The 25,831-nt window shown below is 39.9% G+C and overlaps 1 protein-coding gene across 1 annotated transcript in view; it reads right to left on the reverse strand.

Annotated features, from left to right (window-relative positions):
- Positions 1-9,142, reverse strand: part of HPGD (15-hydroxyprostaglandin dehydrogenase) — a 32,051-nt gene extending 22,909 nt beyond the window's left edge. The window contains exons 1-3 of the mRNA XM_070415484.1: positions 9,028-9,142; positions 8,575-8,698; positions 5,086-5,192 (exon numbers count right to left, since the gene is read on the reverse strand). Coding sequence (XP_070271585.1) covers positions 5,086-5,192; positions 8,575-8,698; positions 9,028-9,120 — 324 coding nt within the window. The 5' untranslated portion in view covers positions 9,121-9,142. The remainder of the gene's footprint in view (positions 1-5,085; positions 5,193-8,574; positions 8,699-9,027) is intronic.
- Between the last annotated feature and the right edge of the window lie 16,689 nt (positions 9,143-25,831).

The following is a 25,831-nucleotide window of genomic DNA, read 5'->3' on the forward strand; positions in this document are numbered from 1 at the left end:
AACATCCTTATCAATATTCCAAGTTAAATCTATCTCTGCCGAATTGCCAAGCTGACCTTTGATAATTATGCAAATAGTTCTTTTTGAACATCCCCAGTAAGCTCTGAGCAGCTATACAGAAGGCTGCTGCGGTTGGCTTCAGACTAAGGAGGAAGTACAGAATAACCGAATGGAAACAAAAGACCGGGAAGAGGTTTACTGTATCTCTTGTGTGGGAAGAGTGGTGAGATCAAAGAATAAGGAAGGGTTAAGTTTGATAAAGAGTCAAGGTGAAAGAACAGATAATACTGTTTGGGATTACTGAGATATAAGGAAATCATCCAAACATTGCATTAAAATTCAAATTAAATATCCATGGATGTAAAGTATCATAGGATGACAGTTTGTTTATCCAATAAATATTAATTGAAAATCTATTCCATACACAAAACAATAATTTTCTACCTTGAAGACTTTATAGCACACTAGCATAAATTACACATGTATCAAAATCATTCTAAAAATAATAATTTTAATAAAATTTAAAAATTGTTACATCAAAGAAATCCAAAACACCAATCAGAAAGAATGTATGCACCCCTGTGTTCATAGCAGCACAATTTACAATAGCTAAGATCTGGAAACAGACCAAATGCTCATCAGTAGAAGAGTGGATTAAAAAGCTGTGGTACATCTATACCATGGAATACCATGCAGCAGTAAAAAAGAAGAATCTTTTACCCTTTGAGACAACATGGAGGGACCTGGAGAGTATCATGCTAAGTGAAATAAGTCAGTCAGAGAAAGACAAATATCACATGATCTCACTTTTATGTGGAATCTAATCAACAAGATAAACTGATGAATGAAATGGATCCGAGACATGGAAGCATGGGACAGAGTGTGGAATCTCAGAGGGAAGGTGGGGGAGGGTGGGTGGGTAGGAGGCAATCAACCAAAGACGTTGTATGAATATATGCATAACCCATAGACACAGACAATGGGGCGGTGAGGGACTGGGGGGCTCTGGAGGGGATTGATGAGGGGAAAAGGGGGACATATGTAATACTTTCAACAATAAAGATTTTTTAAATAAAATGAAATAAAAAAATTAAAATTGGTACATCATATTAATATGTTGTGTGAGATTTCAGGAGAGGGAGAGATGTAGTAAGGTTCTTTAAGTGGTTACTTTCTTATAAGGACAGAATATAGAAAAATGTACAGAAATAAGAACACACAGAATTGTGTGAGGCAAATTACATTCAGAACAGTATCTAAAATATTATTTATTATATTAACCACACACAAATATTTGTATTATACTAACAGAGATAATCAAGTTGGAAGGACCATGATTGGTCAGATTCTAAACTACTCTTGCAATGGGTGTCTTAAGTAGGTGGGGCAGTAACATGTTTGTAGTTACATATGGGTAACAAAGGTTATATCTTGTTCTATGTAAGATTAAGCAAATGTCTTCAGCCCCTGGTGTTAAACTAAGGAGTGGCTTATGTCAGAGGAGTCCAAAGAAAAACAAAGACCAGCTAAATTTCAATGCAGAAGAATCCAGGAGAGTGAATTGTAACTAAAGGAGTTAAATAACATGCCCTTGGTCTTCCAGGATTTCCTATTATCAGATAGTTTAGGAAACTTCCAAGCTTGGAGAAGATGTCTATTCACCTAGCTATGTTCAAGCAAACATGCTCTCTCAACTAGATGAAAACAGATAATTCAAATCCTTTGTGACAATCTCTTTACTCTTTCCATGTTTCTTATATCCTTGCACACTTTTCTGACATTTGTATTCTCAGAGGTAAGAAACAGTAGGTGCCCATTATGAATACATTGACTATAGAAACTTTATACCCTAGTGACCTTTATCTATACATCTGTAGCTATGTATTACTGATGAAACTGTTAGAAATATCAAACAGTTTTGCTAAAGGGAGAAAGCTGCTGCAGCATGATTTGTGCTTTCCACTAAGTTAGTTCGAAGCAAAAACAAACAAACAAACAAAAAAAAACCCACAAAAAATTCTTGTCACTATGTGGTTCTGGAGAGTAGCATAAGTTCATAAGAATATATTCTTAAAAATTCATGAAGCTCTCAATTGGTTGTATTATCTTTTTTTTGTTTTATCTTTCAACCAAAAATATAATGAAATATAATTCGTAATAAGTCAGGGTAACCACTAAAGATTAAATATAAAACATACAGTTTTCTTACCAGCAGGAGAAAATTAGAGCTATCCAATGGAATTTAAGAAGGAAATAGAAAAAGAACAAAAACAAAAAGGAAAGTGAGTAAATATAAAATATGAAGTAAAATGGAAGAATAAATCTTAATAAAAAAGTAAAAATAGCCCTAGCTGGTTTGGCTCAGTGGGTAGAGCGTCGGCCTGTGGACTGAAAGGTCCCGGGTTCAATTCTGGCCAAGGGCACATGCCTGGGTTGCAAGCTGGATCCCCATTGTGGGGTGTGCATGAGGCAGCCAATCAATGATTCTCTCTCAGCATTGATGCTTCTATCTCTCTCTCCCTCTCCCTTCTTCTCTGAAATCAATAAAAATACATTTTACAAAAAGTAAAAATAAATATAAGTGGCTTAAATTCACAAATATAAAAAGCAGATGTTCTCAGATGGGATTTAAAAAGTAAGATCTCATATTATACTGTCAGCAAGAGACAAATTTAACATAAAATGTTACTTATATTTTTAAAGTAATGTAATAGAAAATGGTATATCTAGGTAAATGACTGATTTCATATATGGAAATATGGAATGGATCAAAACATCATAGGTTGCAAAGGGATATACAACTTGAAAATAAAATAAAAGATCAATAAATTATAACCACTAGCAATTTATGCTCCAAATATTATAGGTTTATAATATGAAGTCCAAACTAACAGAATTACTGAAAAAGGCAGGCAGATTAACATCTGTCCTTTGAGATATGATTTCATTCTGTTCAAAAACTGACAGATTGAGGAGATAAAAGTCAGCAAAGGAATAACTGCCACTCAAACAAAATGGAAATATTGTAAGAAAATAAAATTATAAGCTACAATCATGTATAAGTAGAGACATAAATACAAAATCAAATTTGGTATAACTAAGCAAACTCAATGGTGTATTAAACATTGATAAGCCATGACAAAGTATTATTTAGTTGAGAGATATAAGCATGTTTCACAATTAGAAAATATTTCATTTTATTTTACTTACATTACTAGTTTAAAGTAGAAGAAAAATCATAGAATTGTCTTAATTCAGGAAAAGCAGTTGTTAGGTTTCTTTAAACACACACACACACACACACACACACCAGAAAGACTTTGGAGGAAATTTGACACATAGGTCTTAAAATTATTTTGAATATAAATGATATCCAGGAACACTTGAGGCAAATTTTAAAAAGTACTTCAAGGAGGGTGTTTGTACTTTTAAATGGAAGCTTTTGTTTTCATTTAAAGGAGTTTAAACATCTATTAAATTTGGGGAGCAACTTTGTACCCTTATCAAAGCGATGCTTATAGATTCAGCTCTTTTGTGAGTTAGTATAATTCTCATTACACCCATCAAATTATTAATACAATTAAGTAATTACTTCTTGGAATGTTGATTCAAGTCAAACATTTATTGTCAAAGCACTATTTTCAAGATATTGGGCTGATGACTGAGAGAGGAATATAAAGAACATAACACAGTTCCTTTTTTGAAGGAGTTTATAATCTCCTAGTTGGATATCATGAAGTAGGGGCCACTCCCTGTACTTTACCCATACCCACTTGGCAAGTGAGAGTGACCTTAGCAAGGCCAGGGTGGCCTCATGCACAGCTCGGCTGGGATATTTTCCTTAGCTAAGGCTTGGGTTTTACTAAACCCCAATAGCTTATGTCAGGTGTGTATATAAATGGTGTGTATATAACCACCAAATGTGTGATACAATGGATGCAACGGAAATTTTACTTCCTAATTTTACATTCTTATAATTTAAGTAAAAGCGAAAGAATCATCAAACTTTGTAAAACTTACACAATATACTACGTGCACAAACAAACACACGTATACATACACACACTAGCTTTCAGGATAAAATTCTTAGCAACTACAAAGTCCAAAAATCACTGGCCTTGTTTTCTGTAATATTCCTGGAATTAAATTAAGATTTATTTTTAAATAAATAAGTTAAGTCATGGCTGGCAATTTTTTTTTCTGTAAAGGGCAGGATAGTAAATTTTTTAGACATCACATATCATAGGCCTTTGTCACAACTACTTAATTCTGCTACTGTAGCAGGAAAGTAGCCAGAGATAATCCTCCTATATAATAATATGCAAATCAACCGAAGGGAGGAACAACCTGTTGCTATGATGCACACTGACCACCAGGGGACAGATGCTCAATGCAGGAGCTGCGCCCTGGTGGTCAGTATGCTCCCACAGGTGGAGCACCGCTCAGCCAGAAGCTGGGGTCAAGGCTGGTGAGCACAGCGGCAGTGACGGAAACCTCTCCTGCCTCCGCTGCAGGCAGGCAGTAAGGAGCGAGGGGTCCTGGACTGCAAGAGCCCTGGACTGCAAGAGGGATGTCTGACTGCCGGCTTAGGCCTGATCCCCCTAAGCCGGTATTCAGACATCCCTCGAGGGGTCCCAGACTGCGAGAGGGTGCAGGCTGGGCTGAGAAACCCCCCTACATCCCCCCACTGCACGAATCTCGGGCCTCTAGTGTGTAAATGAATGACTATAGCTGTCTTTTTTTTTTACATTTCTGTTCACTTTTTTCAACCACTTAAAAATATAAAAGCTATTTTTAGCTTGCAGGTCATACAAAAACAGGTGGCAGGCTAGTGTAGTCTGTGGGCCATAGTCTGCCAACTCCTAAGTTATGCAATAAATTATGTTCCTTTTCATATTTTCTTTTATTATTTTAAGACATATTTTAATAATTAAAAATCTCAAATATCTTCCTACTTATAAAAGGAAATGCTTTTTCTAACTTTCTGTAGTCATTGTATTGTTTCTGTAAATATAAGAACAATTTTTCTTGAAAAATCACATTATTAAACACTTTTAGGCAATTAGCATGGCTAAGATGGCTTACCAAGTTAATTTGCAGCATTTTTTCCCAGTTTTTCTCATTATTCACTCCAGCATTATTGACCAGAATGTCCAGTTTTCCAAAGTAGTCTACAACTTTCCTGAAAGTATCTAATATCAAAAAAGAGACATTACAGATATGTTCTTTTTTTCCATATATACATGTAAGTCATATCCTACACCATGGCATGCATTTTTATGTATCCACCCTGATAGCGAACATTACACTCTTAGTGACTCAATGCCTTGCTCCTCAATGTGGCTTGCGAATCAGCTGCATCAGTCAGCATCACCTGAGAACCTATTAGAAAGGCAGAATCTATGACCACCACAGACCTACTGAATCAAGAACCTTAATTTTTCCCAGCTAGTGTAGTTCAGTGATTGAGCATCAATCTATGAACCAGGAGGTCCCAGGTTCAATTCCCAGTCAGGGCACATGCCTGGGTTGTGGACTCGATACTCCGTGTAGGACATGCAGGAGGCAGCCAATTAATTATTCTCTCTTATCATAGATGTTTCTATCTCTCCCTCTCCCTTCCTTTATTAAATCAATAAAATATATATTTTTTAAAACACACACACACACACACACACACACACACACACACACACACACACAAAACCTCCACTGTGTTTAAACAAGGTATAGTTTGCATAGATTCTGAAGCCTGAAGGTCACTCATTCCATAGTCCAACTACATATCCAGTTCTTACAAACCCTCCTTAGCCAGTTCATACTAGGTTTTCCTACTTGTGTGTGAGAAACACATTTCTCAGAGTTGACTTTTGCATAGTGCTAATGATTTAAACTGTTTCCTGAGGCCTTGTACCATTGGTTCTAGTTCTATTACTTGAGACTATAAATAACAATTGTGTTTGCTCTTCCAAATGACAATATATGTTCTCAGGTCTTGGGGCCAACTTATGAATTCCTTGAAAAAAAGTACATCCAAGTAAAATCATAGAATTGTTAACAACCACCAGGCATATTGAGTTCCCCAAAAGATAATTCCTTATGCAGCTTAATTGTCAAAAACAGTGGCAACATTTTTTACTATGTGCCCTTTCCAGTACCCTTTACCATACTGGAATGGAAAACAACAAGAAAAACCTGTTTCCTTTTTCATGGAATTTTTACAATAATTCTTAAGATCTCAAATTGATTCTAGGAAAGATCCTCTAGTAGAAAAAAATTAAGAACCTTTCTTTTTATTAATTTATTTTTGCATTCCATCCTAAGAATGTTCTCTTCAGAACTCCACATCCACCTTATAGGAAATTAGGTTGTTAAATATGTATGTCTATTAGCCATCATTTGAGCTAATGTATAAAGTGTCCAATGTTTTATACGAAGAGAATTAATAAATTAAAATCCTAAGATGTATTGATACTCTTTAATAATGTACTGAATTTTTTCAAAATAAATCAACTGTCTATAGAGTTATCATAAAACAAACAAAAAATATATACATCTAATTAGTTCTTTAATTTTTTCTCATTTTGGTCTCCACTGCATTTCTTATATTCTGCCCTTACCAATGTATAATATAGCATCTTCTTTCTGACGCACCCCGAAATGTTGGGCCCAAGCAACTTACAATCTAGCTCTTGGTGATGTTTATATGCTGTGGTTCTCTTTATAATTTACCTACTCCCCCCATCACCACCACCACCGGGTTGCATTTCTTCATTTATAAAATGAGTTCTGTCTTGTTCTTCTCCAAGAACATTTTCACCTCTGTATTTTTATGGTTTCAATGAAGTCTCCCTTGGCCACATGTCTAAACCATTTTGAAAAGTTATAGGCAGCACTACATCCTGAAATTGGAAGAGTCAATGCCGTGTTTTCCTGAAGTGCAAATACGTGCTGATGTCCAGACAACACGTGGCTTTCTCATGACCACATGCCTCCTCCTGGTCACTCATTATGTGTCTGAGTTTCCTCCTCCACAATCACTTATCCTTAAGGAATGTGTTTACAGCCAAGGTACTAATTTCAAATACAGAAAAGCAAAAACAATGAAGGTTAAATGTCACATGTGAAACTACACAAATTCAGACCGAAATAGCTTCCAGATGATCTATACCATGGATTATTCCATCCTGCATGGATTTTGAGATTTGACATGCCTCTATTCTTGATCCAAAATGTCATGTGCAATCAACAAACCTTTATCCTCTGGCAAAATATGTTCCATCAGCACCGTGTTTATAGCTCTCTTCTGCTCATGCTTGTCATCCATATTATAGATCTTTATTAGCATTTTCAGATTTTAATTACATATCTTCCTGAAAAACAACTTCCCTTAACTGTAGGGGAACACTCCTTTCTAACATGCTATTCTATTTCTAATCTCTTACAGAATATCCCAACATTTTCAAAGAAAGTCATACTTCAGTGTTTCTTTAAGAACAGGAGTAGCAGTGACTTTTAAAAAATATATTTTTATTGACTTCAGAGAGGAAGGGAGAAGGAGAGAGAGATAGAAACATCAATGATGTGAGAGAATCCTGCACGCCCCCCACTGGGAATCGAGTCAACCAGGCATGTGCCCTTGACCAGAGTTGAACTGAGAATCGAACCCGAGACCCTTCAGTCCACAGGCCTACACTCTATCCACTGAGCCAAACCGGCTAGGGCCAGTGTGACTTTTATGAAAGTTTTTTTTCTCCCTTGATAAAAGATGTGCCCAACAATTTACCCAGTCTTTCAATAAAACTTTGTGAGATACAAATATTTATTTTTCTATTTTTTTCTCCTGAAAAAATTTTTTTTCATGCATATCTGTTGTACCTCTATATGACCAAATCCGTTTATATACCAATATTGCCCCTGATATTTCACAAGTGGATTGTTCTATTTCAAGTGACTAGACGGAAACAGGAAAACTTTGAGGAAAGTCTGATAGAAACTTTTCTTCTGCTATCCTCACACTGTAGCGCAGCTATTATTATTTTTAAACTACTATCTCAGAGGGGAAAAACCAAAGAGAACACGTGGTTAACAGCATCTCGCATGTCTGTGCTGATGACCCTCGACCTTGCACTCTAGTACTTTTTTAAAAGAGAAACACCGCCAATTTCATTGTCATTGGGCTCTGTCTTCCAGCTTTCTGGGAGCAGTTGTTGCTTGCCCCAGTCCCTTAGCTTCGGTTTAACTTTCCAGGTTCCATCTTCAGTTTCAATCATTTCATAATTACTGCTAGCAGCACTGTCTTTGAAGACACCAAGGAATTTTGATTGCATTATGCGCTGCCAAACCGACTAAAATAAAAGGATTTCTCAGGGCTGGGCTCCCTCCCTCCCTCTTCGTTTTTTTGTGGCTATTGGGATGTCAGTAGGAAGCACAACACTCCAAGCTCCCTCCTCAGGCTTAGCGGTAGCTGCTCTCCAGCTGCCTGCCCCAAGCTGACTCTCTGGCACGGGCTGCCTTCAGGTTATTGCTTGTTCAAGGAGCGTCCCTCGTCGCTGAGCAGATCTCCTCGCTTACCTCTCAGTTTTTCCTGGTCGGACACATCGCAATGGATGAATAGAGTTTTCTGGGGTTCAAACTGCTCATCCAGAGCAGCTTTACACTCGATACCTGCTTCATAACTCCAATCCACCAGCGCTACCTGCGGGGGAAAGAAGAGGAGCCCAGGTCCCGCGCAGCTCGAGAACTAGACACGCAGCAGACGAACAGTAAATAAACAACAAGACGCTCCCCGTGGGGACCTGACACTCCGCGATCCAAGGTCGGGTTTTCTCCCAGCCGCTTTGGGGGTCTACTCCAGGGCGTCAGCCTCGGCAGCTTTGGGAAGTGGCGCGGTGGGCACGTGGGGGCGCAACGTCCCGATCCCCCACCCCTGGGACCCCCTGGCCTGAGCAGGCGGGATGGTGGAGGGGTGGGAGGGGAGTCTCCGGGCTCGCAGAGAAGGTTTCCGCGGCCAGGCGCCGCTCTTACCTTGGCGCCCTTGTGCAGCAGCGCCTCGGCCACGGCTCTGCCGATGCCCTGCGCCGCGCCGGTCACCAGCGCCACTTTGCCGTTCACGTGCATGGTGCGGCCGCTGCTAGGCGTCTCCGCGCCTCCGCAGCTTTTATGTTCCCGGGCGCGCGCCTGCACCCCGGCCCGGCGCCCTCCTGCGAGTGGGCGGGGAGGAAACTGTCAAGCCAGCGCCAGGGCACCCAGGGCTGTGTCACCTTGCCCTGGAGCGCTAAGCGCGATCTTTGCCTTCCTGACTCTCCGCTGAACCCAGGTCACAGCCTTTCCTCCACCTCTGGCTGCGCTGCTGGCCGCGAGCGGACAGGGAAAACAGAAAGGTTATTTCTGAAAAGGATTGCCCTCCAGTCGCTCCTATTGTGATAAGGATGTATGGTGCCAGGTGGGGACTGGAGATATCGGGGAGAGGGGGAGACACTTTGTAAAGCAGATGATTGTCAACCACTCTGCTGTACGCCTGAAATGAATACAACATAATGTCAACTGTCATTGAAAAATAAAATTAAAATTAAAAAAATCTTTCCCTTCAGGGCGCTAAAGACCACCTTCGTAAAAGGACGTGGGAGAAGAGGCTTGGCAGTTTCGTTCCCCCCTCCTGCGACCCGGTTCTCCACTCCCTTACCGCCTCCTCTCCCCTTCTACTCCCCTCCCCATAAAAGAAAGAAAAAGGCAAACAAAGCAAAAGTTTAAGGATGTTGCTCTTTTGTCCCAGTCTACTTTTTTGTCTGAATTCTGAGCTCACGGCCTTTGGAGTGGGAATGGGGGGGAGCCGAGTTAAGTAACACCACTGTTTTTCACTTTCGTTGTGTTTTTGGCAAACTTGAATCTGTCATTTTCACGGCTGGTTCTTTAAGAACCCTGTTGGCACTTTTGTTACAGATCAGGATAGGCTGCCTGTCATCTTGAGAGCGCCCCGCAAGAATGTGCATCGTTCACTTGCACGGGACTTCCAGGTCGCTGTCAGCCTGGTGAATTGTGGGTTCAATGGAATGCTTACCCGTTGAATCATACTTGCTTCAGAGCTCGGAGTTCAGTGCGGGACGGAGGTTCCCTGTCCTCCAGGAACTTGAGTGGGAGCTGTGTGCTGAGATGCACTCAGCCAGGGCTATACTGATGATCCGGTCACTTTTTTCTTTTTTTTCTTTGTCTCCCTTTTTTTCATGTTTTCACCCTCAGGCTTCAATTTTATTTTCTGTAAGCTTAATACCCGTTGGCATTTATTGGCATTTATTTTCATGAACAAGGAAATCTAAGAGCTGGGGAGGTGACCTTTGTGTACTTTTTTTTTTTTTGCTGCTTACAGGACACAGGAGGAAGGCAACTGGCTCAGTAGGGAAGGCTGCCTGGGGATGCTGTGAAAGAGAGATGTATGTTGTCAGCAAGCCACTGAAGCAGGCCCTCAAAGTTACTTTGAAAATGGGTCTTGCCCAGCCCCGTGTGGCTCAGTGGTTGAGCTTCAACTTAGGAACCAAGAGATCATGGGTTCAATTTCCCAGTCAGGGCATGTGCCCCTGTTGAAGGAGGCATCTGATGAACGATTCTCTCTCGTTGTTGATGTTTCTAACTCTCTCCTCCTTTTCCTTTCTTTTTGAAATCAATAAAAATATATTTCTTTTTTAAAAAAAGAAGAAAATGGGTCTAGAAAAAATATTGAGAAATTAAGACAAGGAGAGAGATATTTATATTCTATCATGATAATTAAATTGTAATGTGAAGAGTAAGTTGAGGTATCAGATTGAAAGAGAACAGCAGCGGACAAAAATAAGAGGAAACAAACAAAGCTCAACACCTCTAGCACATGCACAGACCACAGAACAAGAAAAGGAACAGTTTCTTTGTCAGGAAAGAACTAATGAGAGAGACAGGAGGAACTGCTCGAGTGATACAGGGCCGTGTGGGGAGAGCAAAGGGTTGCGGCACATATTGGGGGAAAATAGTTTTGAGAAGATAGTGCTCCGATGAACATAGGAAAAGAAGGCTAGGAAAAGAAATGCTTTGAAATTTTCATGACAATAATTAGTGTTAGTAAATTTATAAGGCACAGTACCTATTAATTAGTGCTAACTAATTACTTCTGGATTCATAGCAAATGCATGAGATAGAGGAAAATGTGAGAGGTTTTGTTTGTTGTTTTTGTTTTATTTTGTTTGTTTGTTTTCAGTGCATAGAAAAGACTGGAATTTAAGGCAGAGTTTCTTCTCATTTTCCACTCCCATTGTCTTTATTCATACCCTTAGACGTTTTCCTGTGATGATAGCAATACAGTTAGCCTTCTGACTTACTTTTTGCCCCAAAATTTTTAAATCCAATTCAGTTTCCACAGTCCTCCAAGTAAATATTCTAAAACATAGATCTGGTCACATGTAGACATCCTCATTTTTAAATCATTAAGATATTTAAACTGTGAGGCATTCTATGCCCCATGTCTTTGCCGGGGCCCCTGTTTGCACTCTGGGAAACCATGTGGGTTAAAACCTTCCCCACTCTCTCAGCATCAGGCCTATGTCTTACAGCATCTGCTTGCCTGACTATCCTTTACCTCCCACTTTCTTCACTTGTCTTCCAACTCAGCTGGAAAAACACTACAGTGGACACACCAATCACATTGTAATTATCTCACTATCTCGTGAGTGTTTGCAAGGAGAGCTATCTTTATCTCTGGATGTCTCCGGCATCCAGCTCAAAGTATGTGCTTGTACTTGAGGAATGAAGTTCAGATAAACCTGAGATGAATGTTCAATCAAGAGAAGTTGGGAAATCTGAACCAGATGATGAGATTTCCTGTATACCATGGTTCCCTTTAATGTGACTTAAAAGTAAGACTGAAAAAAATACATTGGATATATGTACTACATCTTTTTTATCCGATCATCTATTGAATGACATTTCTTTTGTTTCCATGTCTTAGCCATCATGAATAATGCTGCAATGAACATAGGGGTGCATATATCTTTGCGAATAAGTGTTTTCAAATTTTTCAGGTGAATGCCCAGAAGAGGGATTGCTGGGTCATACATAACCCTATTCTTATTTTTTTGAGGAATCATCATACTGTTTTCCATAGTGGCTGTACCAATTTCCATTCCTACCAGCAACGAATGAGGGTTCCTTTTTCTCCACAACTTCTCCAACACTTGCTATTATCTGTCTTGTTGACTATAGCCATTCTAAAGGTGTGAGATGGCATCTCATAGTTTTGATTTACATTTCCCTAATAGCTAATGAAGTTGAGCATCTTTTCATTTATCTGTTGACCATTTGTATGTCTTGGGAGAAGTGTCTGTTCAGGTCCTCTGCCCATTTTTTTCATTGCATTATTTGTTTAGTGTTGAGTTGTATGAGTTCTTTATATAGTATTTTGGATATTAACCCCTTGTTGGAGCTGTTGTTTGCAAATATCTCTCATTGATTGGTTCCTTTTTTGTTTTGTTAGCGGCTTCTTTGGTTGTGCAGAAACTTTTTAGTTTGATATAGTCCCATTCATTTATTTTTCCCTGTCCTTTCCTTACCTTTCGGGTTAGATTCCTAAATCTTCTCTAAGACAAATGACATACTACTCAGACATAAGAAAAAATGAAATACTGCCATTTGCAACAACATGGATGGACCTTGTGAATATTATGCTAAGTGAAATAAGTCAGTCAGAAAAAGCTAAGAACTATATGATTTCATTCATATGTGGGATATAAAACTGAAACTCATAGACACAGACAACAGTATGGTAGTTATCAGAGGGAAGGTAAAGGGGACCAAATATATGGTGACAGAAGATGATTTGACTTCGGTTGGTGGGCATACAATGCAATATATAGATCGCATATAATAGAAATGTACACTTGAAAACTATATACTCTTATTAACCAATGTCACCCCAACAAATTTAATTTAAAAAATAAAATTTAAAAAAGATTAACTCTCACTCTCCACACATCAGTTCACCATAAGGAATGAATTCTTTCCCCCATTTTGTGAATGAGATTACCAAGCTTAGGAGCTCACTCAAGGTTACAGAGCCTGGATTCAAACCATTCTGACTTCACAAAGAATGCAACATGCCCATGGAACCTGAGCTCTTCTCCTCCCAGTGCTGTGCATTCCTGGAAGGCAGGGCTAAATTTAAGAATATCTGTGCACCGTACACAGTGCTTTATACATTATTAGTCTTCAGTAAGTATTTAGAATTCTAGACCTTTAGAAACCTCATATCCATTAGGAATGGGGTCAAATGCATATAACAGAAGATTCAATTCACAAGGTGTCAGAGAAATAGGGGCTTATTTTGTTCACATGACAATGCTTTGCTCACAGGGAGGTCGGTGGCTAGAGTGAGGAGAGATGATTCCTGGGGCCAGGGTTGGCAGTGTCTCCTCAGTCATATTAAAATCGGTGACTCGATCTCACTCACACTCCAACTGTGCGCACCCTGTGTGCTCCCCACGGGTTCACACCCACGCGCTCACTTCACACCCACACCCTCCCATCTGCATTCCTCAGTCCACACTCACTCCAAACTACACACCACATGCTGCACACTCTCCACCTTCCACACACACTCCCCCCGACCCCCCAAAAAAATAAAATCAGTGACTCACTTGGAATGTCTATCTACTGAACTTCTAGTCAATCTTCCCAGCTGTGCTATGACAAAGAATTTGTCTTCTCTTGGTCCAGGCTTTCTGGCCTGGACCTTCCGGAAGACCTTGGAATTTCCTGAGTGATGTCTTTGTCATGCTAATGAGGTGACTTTTGGTGGAACTCTAGGATGGGTCTGATCACCGGAAAGTCCAACTACATGATTAGAGAGTTGAAACATTGGGCCAGTCCTACCTCTGGGGAGTGGTGGTGGGTTTGGAGATGAGTTCAATCACACGGCCAATGATATAATCAATCATGCCTATATAATGAAACCTCACTAAGGACCCTGGGCACCAAAACTCAGTGAAGCTTCATGGTTGGTGAACACATCAATGTGCTGGAAGAGTGATATGCCCTGACTTCATGAAGAGGGCACAGAAGCCCTGCATCCCTCCCATACCTCATCCTATGTGTGTCCTTTATAATAACACTGCAATCATAAGTATAATGCCAAAAAGAAAAAAGAAAAAATTCATTGGTATGAAGAAGAATGTTTTGACATTGTATTATATTTTATATTAAATGTCGATATTGACTTAAAATATCCACAGGGCATTATGTATAGTATACCAATAAACACATCTCTACCCCCTGTCTTAAGTGTTTCCCTCCACGTCCTGCGTGGTTCAGGGTTCTGGTCTGGAAGAGGAGCCGCACAACAAATGAAAAAGAAAAGACACGAGATAATTTGGGAATATTGGGGGACCAGGCGAACAAGTCCAACTCAAGAGGAAGGACTTCCACTGTGCTCAGGCCTCACCAAGCTTTTTATAGTGAGAGGTAAACAAGGTAGTGGTTACCATAGTTACACAGTTCTTGTGAGTTTCACTTGTTTTGACCATGGTTCCACTTCCTGCACTTCCTCAGCCCCTTAGCTTCCCAGATAAGATCTAGGGAGTGTTATAAGGTCAAGCCTAATTATGCTAAGAGGACTGTGCCCTCTAAGCTAGGACTTGTTTGTGACTTTGCCAGCAGGTCAGTCCGAGGATTAACCCTATATCAGTTTCCCACAACCCCCCACCTCCACCCCCGCACACACACACACACCAGGGGAGTTTGTGTGTTTTTTGTTGTTTTTGTTTTAGATAGAGGAAGGGAGAGGGAGAGAGAGATAGAAACATCAATGATGAGAGAGAATCATTGATCCGCTGCCTCTTGCACAACCCCTACTAGGGATTGAGCCAGCAATCCCCTGGGCATGTGCCCTGACTGGGAATCAAACCGTGACTTCCTGGTTCATGGGTCATCTCTCAACCACTGAGCCATACCAGCTGAGCACACTGGGGAGATGGGGGGTGGGGAGAGGAGGTGGAGTTTGATATACATTTCTTACAGCATTACTCGGTTTCATTGACATTAGTTATATATTTCTATCCCCAACATGATTAGAATTATTAAAAACATGATTCTTAACTAAGCTAAATCTGAAATAAACCACCACCCATATAATTTTGTGAAAGCATTCCTATTTACGGGTTGTATTTTACTTAGTTGTTTCAAGTTTTTAAAAATAAAAACAAATAAAATGATGCAAAATGAAGTGACAGACAAATTAAAAGGGATGTACTGGGTGTTGAACATTCAGGAGCAGACATCCGGGGCTAAAAGCACAGCCTGGCACAGAGAGACTGCCAGGGTTAGAATCCAGCTCCCCCACCTCCAAACTGTGTGACCTTGAGCAAGGTACTTCACTTCTCTGAATCTCAGCCTCCTCATCCAGAAAATGAGGATGATCATTGGGCCTACTTCATAATGGTGTAATGAAGTCTACACTGAATTAAATAAATACAAGTCAAGTGCTTAGACCAGTTTCTGGCACACAGCACATGTTATGTAAACGCAGTTATCACTAAGCACTATGCATATACCATTGCGTTTACTATTTACAACCCGACTGTGAGGCAGTTCTTATTGAGGTCGTTTTACAGATAAGGCAAACAGGTTTGAAGAGGTGGGGGAGTTGGGCCAAGGTCACTGATCTAGAATATTGAAGGAGGTGGCTTTGACTCAACGTCTGACTGACTCCTGAGTAGCACTTCTTTTTTTAATTAAATTCCTGGATCAAATATATATTTTCACAAGCACGCTAGTCTTCGCTGACTCAGTTCTGACCTGCTAAAGCAGAGCTTGCTTTTCCTTCACCCTGTGCCCAGCAGTGAGCACAGACATCCCAGTGTCAGCTAGTCACAGGCCCAGCTCAGACAGAGATACATTAGTCACCTAGTAAGCATAAGCTTATTTAATCTTTAAGTGAGCACATATAAATCGATACAGAAATAGGCTTTTTTCTCTTTTTAATATATTTTTTTATTGATTTCAGAGAGGACAGGAGAGGGATGCTGGGGTCCAACCCCAGCAGGTCCAGGGGTCCCCAAAGGTGTGGACGGAGTCGGCGAAGAAGGAATGGCACAGGGTCAGCATTCAGTTGATCAGCATAGCGAGGTTCTCCCTCCAGGATCTCAAGCCAGGAACTCCAGCCGAGTTCTGGTCTCCAGCGAAGTTCTGGTTAGGATCCAGCCAAGTTCTGGTCAGGATCTCCAGGCAAGTTCTGGCTCTAGGTTCTCTTGCCAAGTTCTGTAGTCAGGTTCTATTCAGGTTCTCCAGCCAGGTTCTGTGTCCATGTTCTCTCGCTAGGTTCTCCAGCCAGGTTCTATCCAGGTTCTCCAGCCAGGTTCAGTTACCAGGTTCGTTAGCCAGGTTCTATCCAGGTTCTTTTGCCATGTTCTGTCTAGGTTCTCCAGTGAAGTTCTGTAGCCAGGTTCTGTCCAGGATCCTTTGCCATGTTCTCTCTCTAGGTTCTCTCTCTAGGTTCTGTGTAGGATCTCCAGCCAAGTCCTGTCTCTAGATTCTGTTGGTTGGAGATCCTGACCAGAACTTGGTTGGAGTTCCTAACCAGAACTTCACTGGAGATACTGCACAGAACCTGGCTGGAGATCCTGCACAGAACTTGACTGGAGATCCAAGACAGAACTTGGCTGGAGTTCCTGGCTAGAGATCCTGGCTAGGCTGCTGATCAACTGAACGCTGTCTCCATGTCATTCCTTCATCGCCGACTCCGTCCACACCTTGGGAACCCCTGGACATGCTGGGGTTGGACCCCAGCAACGGGAGAGAGAGATATAGAAACATCAATGATGAGAGAGAATCATTGATCAGCTGCCTCCTGCACACCCCACACTGGGGATTGAGCCTGCAACCCGGGCATGTGCCCTGACTGGGAATCCAACTGTGACCTCCTGCTTCATAGGTCGATGCTCAACTGCTGAGCTAGGCTCTTTTCTTTATTGAAACCAAAAAAGACCTGCTTAAGTAAAGCAATTTCTTCTAATATTAGGGTCTAGTGTTCTTGTCTTGGCTTTGCCTCCACAAGTTACAACAGAGGAGCTGACTATTCTTGATTATTTCGATTATTTCTATGTTTTTGTTTCTTTGCCTGTTATCTCATGTCATGATTTTACCAACCCTGCAAGGTAAATATTATTATTCTTGTTTTTACAGCTAAAGATGAGGCTCATGGAAGACAAGTGACCTACCCAAAGGTCACACTTTGAAATTTAGCGACACACCTGGGTTCGAACCCACCTCATGCAGTTCCAAAGCCTTTGCTGTTTCCACTACATTCAGCTGTCTTAGACAAATGGATGTTAAATGCAGTCTCTTCCTCTTGGCTAATTCCTAGGTTTCCTGAGCTGCTAAGTGGGGAATAAATTAACATTCCATGAAACACCCAGTATAGTGCCTGGCACTATTTGGTGATCAATAAATTATTATTATTAGGTCTTCCTGAATATTTATATTTATTTCTAGACTCAGAGATAAACACTTAGTTAACAATGGAAAAAACAATGATGATAAGGATAGATTTATAGTTCCAAAGTACAGGCGAGATATTTTAACTTTTCATGATGTATTAGTCGGCCAGGGCTGCCATAACAACACAATACAGTCTGTGGCTTAAACAACAGAAATTTATTTTTCACAGTTCTGGAGGCTGAAAATCCAAGATCAAGGTCTTGGCAGGTTTGGTTTCCTCTGAGGCCTCTTTCCTTGGCTTGCGGACGGCCACCTTCTGGCTGTGTCTTCACGTGATTTCCCCATGTGCATGAGCCCCTGGGTCTTCCTGCCTGTTTACATTTCCTCTTCTTATAAGGACACCAGTCAGATTAGAGTAGGGCCCATCCTAACAGCCTCCTTTTAACTTAATCACTCTTTAAAAGCCTCTCTCTAAATACAGTTATATTCTGAGGTCCTGGGGGTGAGGACTCTAACAGATGAATGTGGGGGTGGGGGCACAATTCCTCTTATAAAAGATAGGTTTTCCAACTTGGAAATGGAAGTGTGTTTATTGGCAAAACTATATTGGGGAACCTTATACATGTATTAAGAATTGAGCCAGAGTTGTGATGTGTCATTGACATGGCATCATATTCCTGTGAGTGGAAGAAGTGGAAGGCAAAGGAAGTGGGAACAGAATTGAATGGCCAAGGTTACAGCTGCCAAAAATGTGGCAGTGATGTGTGACAGAGGGTGAGGGTGAGGGAAAGAAATTTCTCTCTTGCAGGTGACCCCAGATGTGAGAGTGAGGAACCTCTGAATAAGTTGCTACACCTGTGTTCTCACATCTTGTGGCAACTGCTCCAAAGTAATTTGCATATTAAATGTTAAGCATATATAAATTGTACCATTAATTCAAAAAATGTTTCTTGGGCATCAAAGATATGTCCTTCACTAGGACATGAAGCCATGCAGTAAGTAAAACAAATGGTTGCCCTCAATAGCACTTGTAACCTAAGCTGACAGGGGAGGCAGACAATAATTTGGACATAGGCAGGTGTGTAGGAGTGTGAGTCAGAAAGACACACAGAGTGAGGTGGGTGAGGAGAGAGGAGGCTCCTGTAGTAGGTGCTATTCCTCCTGAATCCTAAGAGCAGTTTAGGAGCAGTCCAGAGAGGAGGGGAGAGGGCACTGCAAACTTTCAGAAGCTCGTTGCCGAGGCATTGAAGACATTTTTTAATACATGATTTTCTATGTTTCATAAATCCTTAGAGTTTTTAAGGTAGTAAATGTAATAGCCCTTATAAATTAAGGTAGAAAAACTTTCATCAGTGAAACTATTTTTGGTTCTGAGAATTAGAATACATAACCGAAAACCAGCTTTAGAATGTCTAGAATCTGTGACTTGGAAGTCAAGGGAATTTGCCCTAATATAGGCTGATGTGATCAAGCTACGTGGACATCTGCAAATCAAATCCTCAGGTTCCCCCATCTGTAACTTTAGGGCTTGCCTTAATAAGAGAGCCCATGTATCTCCCAAAGGAACTTGCTTGTCCTCCCTTCCCCAGTCCCTTGTCTCCCTCCTCTTCCTCTTTCTCCTCCTCCTCCTCCTCCTCCTCCTCCTCCTCCCTCTCCTTCTCCTCCTCCTCCTCCTCGTCCTCTTCCTCCTCCTCCTCCTTCTCCTTTCTTCCACTCTCCCTCTCTCTCATCCAGGCTTAGAATTCCTTGCAATAAGAAATAATAAGAAACTAATCATGAGAGCAGGACAAGAAAGAACTGTTTGTTCTGGAAGATTTCTAGCAGTTAGGTCCACTCTTCCAGGGAGTACATTTTATGCTATCTTCCTGAAGAAAATTAATGGGATTTATGAGTACAGAAAGTTACCCAGAAACCTCACATTAGACTAGGAAGAGGAGTGTATTGTGGTTTTCAGGGTTACAGTGGCTTGACATGGTTAAATAGATGTGCATTAGTTTCCCGGAACATGTTTCCAAAACAGTGGTAATGATGGTGATGATCATGATGATGGTGGTTATTTATTAAGGGCTTGCTCTATAATAGGCACTGTAGAGGTTTACACACATTATCTCTCTTATTCCCTAAAATGATGCTATGAAGTTGCACCTGTGAATTCTTCTGATTTACAGAAAAGTGAGACTTAGAGATATTTTGTCAATTGTCCAACAGCATTAGTAAATGACAGAACTGTTGAATATGATGCCATCCTGTGCATTACCGCTATATTACTCTGCTGTACATTTGAAAGTCTGCCAAATTGTATGATGTGCATTACCCACTATCATTTTCATTTCTGATTTGTGTTGGAATTGAGTAACATTTCTAGAAGACATTGTTGATATACTTAGGCAATTTTTAGAATTGTAAGGTAGGAATAAGATCCTGGGCATTGTGTAACTGTATGGTTAGGTGGTGCTGAGTACCCAGATTTTTCTGGACTGGGTTTTAGAAAGAAGAAGGGAAAGGCAAGCCTTCGGATCCCAGCTTACCACTGACCAGCTGTGTAACCAGAGGCAAGTCACTTACTTCTTCTCAGCTGTTGTATAAAATTTGAGGTGGGGATGATGGTTTTTATAACAATGTCAAAGGAAGGGTAAGTGATCAGATGGATGTGAAAGTATCCAGCCCTGTGCTTGGAACATCATTCAATGTTCATTGATCCCCAGAAGCTCCTGGCAAAGTTGAAACACATTTCCAAAGACTGAATTTTAGCAAAAGGATTTGAGGAAGGGGAAAATAGAAACTTTGGAGGGGTTTCTTGGTAATTCTTAAAGGAAAGCAACAGAATAAAAATCAACTAGAAAATATGATTGTGAGTAATGAATAAAATCAAATTTAAATTTCAGCATAAATATGTAAACATGATCTCAATTGTTGCTGTGAACTAGTAGATGGCAGCCAGACTGGAATATGGCAGGGTCAGGGGATCCTTTGTGTTAAAGAAACAGACCTGAGAGCAGGCCCAGGGGAATAGAAAGCATATGCACAGTTGAAAACTTAAGAGAATCTAAATGAGAAATTATTTGGGCAAAGAAAGAAAAAAAGGAAAAATATGAAATGACCGGTTTGGCTCAGTGGATAGAGCATCAGACTGCGGACTCAAGGGTCCCAGGTTCGATTCCGGTCAAGGGCATGTGCCTTGGTTGAGGGCGCGCCCCCAGTGGGGAGTGTGCAGGAGGCAGCTGATGGATGTTTCTCTCTCATGGATGTTTCTAACTCTCTAGCCCTCTCCCTTCCTCTCTGTAAAAAAATCAATAAAATATATTAATAAAAAAATGAAATTATTAATTTTATAGAGTACAGCACAAACTGAAATCCAGCTTGGATAGGTCAATTCAGTTTAACTTACAGTTACTTCTCCCACTTACAGTCAAAGTGACTGGTGGCAAAGATTTTTAAAAACAAAGACATAAATTCTGACTTTAAATAACTTATAAGTTGGTGGAAGTGAGGAGAGCAGGTGATAGTATATTTTGTCTGTTTTCAACTGAAAGAGCAAAGCATGAGAAAAAATACTTAACTTACTTTATTGTCACTCTCCGCTTCTCACCTCCAACTGCTCACAGACTGGGACCTTCCTCCCAAAGCCATAGCTTTCTGAATTGTGGCACTACCTCCTAACCCTCCCAAGCCAAATTATCTTATTATGCTGACATTAGAGTTTTTAAATACAGTTTAAAATGGTGGTTGTAATGTTCAAGAAAAAAATGAACCTTGCTCAGTAATTTGAAACAAAATCATGCCCTCTAAATATTTTATATTTCAGTACATTTCTTAGGTGAACCGACTTGAATTTTTAGAACAATTTTAGGTTTATAGAAAAATTGAACAGAAAGTTCAGAGCCTTCATGTACCCTCTAAGCTCCCACAATTTGTCAGTTCTGGGCCCCAGCCCCACATATTTCCCTTATTATCTTGTATTAGTGTGGTATATTATTTTTACAATTGCTGATCCAGATATCAGTATATTAATATTAACTAAAGGCCAGAGTTTACACTGAGCTTATTCTTTGTGCTAAACAATGCTATGTCGTTTTGACAGACACATGTCATATGTCCATTGTTACTATCTCATACAGAATAGTTCCACTGTCCTAAAATCTTTCCTTCCACCCAGACCCCTGGCAACTGATCTTTTTATTGTCTCTGTAGTTTGGCCTTTTCCAGAATGCCACGTGTTTGGGATGATGCAGTATGTAGCCTTTTCAGACTTGGTTCTTTCACTTAGCAATATGCATCAACACAGTTTCAATGAATGCTTTCAATGTACAAAGCATGGAGCTAAGAGCTGGAGTAATAAAAATTCATACCTATAATGAACTCATGATCTAATAAGGCAAGCAGATATGCAAATAAATAAATTACAGTAGATGGAGTAAATACAGGAGCCATTAAAAATACATAGAGATAGCATGAGAGAAAACAAATTATCTACAGATGGGAGTAAATGGAGAATAGATTAGTTAAGCCTCCCCAAGCAAATACTTTCTAAGCTGGGTTCTGAGAGATGGGTAAGGTTTTACAAGAACAAATGCGTCATCATTCTCTAGTTTCTTTATTTTGACAATTCCAGGAGTCATTTACACCACATACATTTCATATATATATAAACACTTGAAAGCCACTTCCCTTCCTATATCCTTGGTATAATCTAGGATTATATTGGCAATATAACCTGAGCATGTGACAAATGCAAATAGATGAGTACCTTTTAAGACTTCCCATGAATATGCAAATAATGATGTTATTGGCCTGATCTACTTGTACTTTGACTTGCTTTTCTGTCCTTGAGAATAAATTTGTGACCAATATACTAGTAGCGGGAATTAAGGGTGTTGTCAGAGACTGTAAAAGAAAGTCATCTGTCATACACCGAGACTAACCATATGACCATCATTTCTATGCCAGAATAAACTGTCAAAATGGTTTAGTTGTTGTGGTTCAAACATAAATATGTGCACATAGATGCATAATAGAAGTCCAAAAATATTTCTGATTTTTCCTTTAAGCAAATTTCTATTCTGATAAAATTAATCCATGCTGTTTTCCACAGTGGCCGCACCAATCTGCAGTCACAGCACCAGTACATGAGGATTTCCTTCTCTCCACATCCTGGCCAACATTTTTTGTTGATTTATTGGTGATAGCCATTCTGCCAAGTGTCAGGTGATATCTCATTGTGGTTTTAATTCACATCTCTCTGATGATTTGTGACATTGAGCATGTCTACTGGCCATCCATATGTCCTCTTTGGATAATTGTTGATTCAAGTTCTTTGCCCATTATTTGATTGGATTGTTTTTTGGTGTTGTTTTGTAAGTTTTTTTTTAATAAATGTGGGATATTAACCTCAGATCTTCTTAAAGACTCAACCTTTAGTTGCTGTTTAAATAAAAAGAAGTTCAGAGTGGCTCAAGTCATTTCCTGTACTTAAAATACTTGGCAAAAAATGTGTTCCAGAGTTATTAAAACTGATATGTTCAATTTTGGCAGCTTCTTTTGCCCTCAGGATACTTTGTAACATCTGCTATTCCATAGAGTATATAATAATCATGAGTGGCCTTGTTTTATTATGTTCTTTTCAATACTTAAATATATGTGAAAAATAATACACAAGCCTTTCAGGGTGAATGATACTGAAAAATTATTTTTTTTGGCAAAGTGTGGGGAAAAAAAATGCAGCTTCTCTCCTTATTTAAATCTAAAACAACTCCCATGAATTAAACACCCACAGAATAAAATTTATTTTTCCATGTAAAGACCTTAATAAAATGAAGTAATGCTTTTCCTGAATTGCATCATTGAAGGAGGTTTGTGATGACCTTGAAGGATAGTAGAATATGACAACCCAAAATATACTACTTTGGCATAAGGATTTTTTTTTTTTTTTTGGCTGAAGGCAATTAAGAAAATATTTAAAAAGCTCTCTAAACTCTATTTGCCAAAAAGCAGGACATACATTTGCAAAGGTGTCCCCTCTCCTAAGAAGAACAGCGGTTAATCACCAAAGAAAACTCCAGACCCTTATGAGTGCATAGGCAGCCCGATATCACAAACTTTGCTAAAACTAGCCCTTGTCTGTCATTTCCCCATGTATTTGCCTTTCCACAATTTGCTGCCTCTAAAAGCTCAGAATCATTTTCTTTTGTGCGGTCACTTCTCTACAAAATTATTCTTCTTTTGTTAAGATGCTATGTAAACCCAAGTTCTAATCAACCCAGTGATTCATTACTGGGTGCTCCCATGTGCATGTACAGTGTACATGTTAATGAGCCCGCTTGCCTTTCTCTTGTTGATTTGTCTTTTGTTTAATTTACAGGCCCCCAGCCAATGAACTTAAAATGATTATAGGGGAAAGAATGATTTTCTTTCTCTACACTCTTAACTCCCAATGACATGCCTAGAGTTACAGTTCTATTAAATTTCTTTGCAAACCCATGTTGTTGCAAATGGCAATATTTCAACATTTTCATGGCTAAATAGTATTGCACTGTATATATGTACCACATCTTCTTTATCCAAATATCTGTTGACAGAGAGATTGTTTTCATGTCTTGACTATTGTGAATAATGCTGCAATGGACATAGGGGTACATATATCTTTATGAAAAGTGTTTTCAGATTTTTAAGGTGTATAACCAGAAAAGGGATTGCTGGGTCATATGGTAGCTTTATTCTTAAATTTTTCCATAGTGGCTGCACCATTTTACATTCCCACTAGCAGTAAGCGAGTGTTCCCTTTCACCACATCCTCTCCAACATTTGTTATTTCTTATCTTATTGATAACAGCTAACCTAACAGGTGTGAGGTGGTATCTCCTCATGGTTTCAATTTGCATTTTCCCTTATAACTAGTGATATTGAGTGTCTTTTTATTTACCTGTTGTCCACCTGTATGTCCTGTCTGGAAAATGTCTATTCAGGTTCTCTGCCCATTTTTGGATCAGATTATTTGTTGTTGTTGTTGAGTTGTATGGGTTAGTTATATATTTTGGGTATTAGCCCCTTATCAGAGGTATCATTTTTAAATATCTTCTTCTAGTCAGTTGGTTGCCTTTTTGTTTTATTAACAGAAACTTTTGAGTTTGATGCCGTCCCATTCATTTTTTCTTTTGGAGTCAAGTTCACAAAAACCCCCTCTAAGATCAAGACCCACAAATTTATGCCTATCATTGTTCTATATATTTTATAGTTTCAGGTCTTATATTCAAATATTTAATCCATTTTTAGTTAATTTTAATATGTGCTGTTGATAGCAGTTCAAATTTCATTTGTTTGCATGGAAAGAGGGAATATACTGATGCATTTATGTGTTCAGCTCTTAGGAATGCTATGCCAATAGTTTCATCATTTTTTATTATAAGACTAGAGGCCCGGTGCACAAAAATTTGTGCACTCGGGTGGGTCCCTCAGCCTGGCCTGTGCCCTCTCGCAGTCTGAGGCCCCTCGGGGGCCCCTTCCCCTGGCTACTGGCACCAGTTTACCTCTGGTGCCCAGAACCCAGGCCTTTTTTCTTTGCCAGGAGGGGCCAGCGTGGTGGGCGAGGGGCTTAGCTTCTCGCTCGCCACGTGCGGGCCCCAGGGGCGTGGCGGAGGCCGACTCGGTGGGCTTCCCTCTTTGCTCTTTGCTCGCCATGCTGGCCTTTGCTCCCTGCTCCTGCCCGGGGCCAGCCGGCTTCACTCCGTTGCTTGGCGCCTACGTATGCAAATTAACACCCATCTTTGTTGGTGGTTAACTGCCATCTTTCTTGGCAGTTAATTTGCATATCACCCTGATTAGCCAATGGGAAGTGTAGTGAAGGTATGGTCAATTACCCTTTTTGTCTTTTATTAGATAGGATATTTACATGTATACATTAAGGGAAGATACATATATTATTTTACTCCTGTAGTTAAATTTATTTTGTTCAGGGATCATGCTAGCTCATTCTAACCCCCTAAAATATTTTTATACTCCTCTTTTTAAGGAGTCACCTAGGATTTGCCAATATAACAGCTAATTGGATTAAGCCCCAAGGAAGCTGATGGTAATTTTCTTTTCATCAATTATATATTTATACCTCTGTCTCCTAAGAATGTAGCAAAAGTTCAGAACATTTATTTTTCTGGAGTAGAGAGCCTGGAAATTCTTCAAAGCCCTCTCAACCTGAGCAAGAAATGCTAAGTTAGGCTGTAGGCCTCTCCAGACACTTAGATTTTCCACCTTTAAACAAAAGCATTGTGAATAAAATATAAATATTCATAGAACATTGAATTCAGAAATGTGTAATAAGAAATTAATGAGCATGTAAACCCCATTAACCTTTTTTTTTCAAATCTCATGAAAGCACTATCTTGAGTTG

Source organism: Myotis yumanensis, unplaced genomic scaffold, assembly GCF_028538775.1.
Source record: "Myotis yumanensis isolate MYYU_CA2020_CCGP unplaced genomic scaffold, mMyoYum1.0.hap1 SCAF_5, whole genome shotgun sequence".
In the NCBI taxonomy this organism is placed as follows: domain Eukaryota; kingdom Metazoa; phylum Chordata; class Mammalia; order Chiroptera; family Vespertilionidae; genus Myotis; species Myotis yumanensis.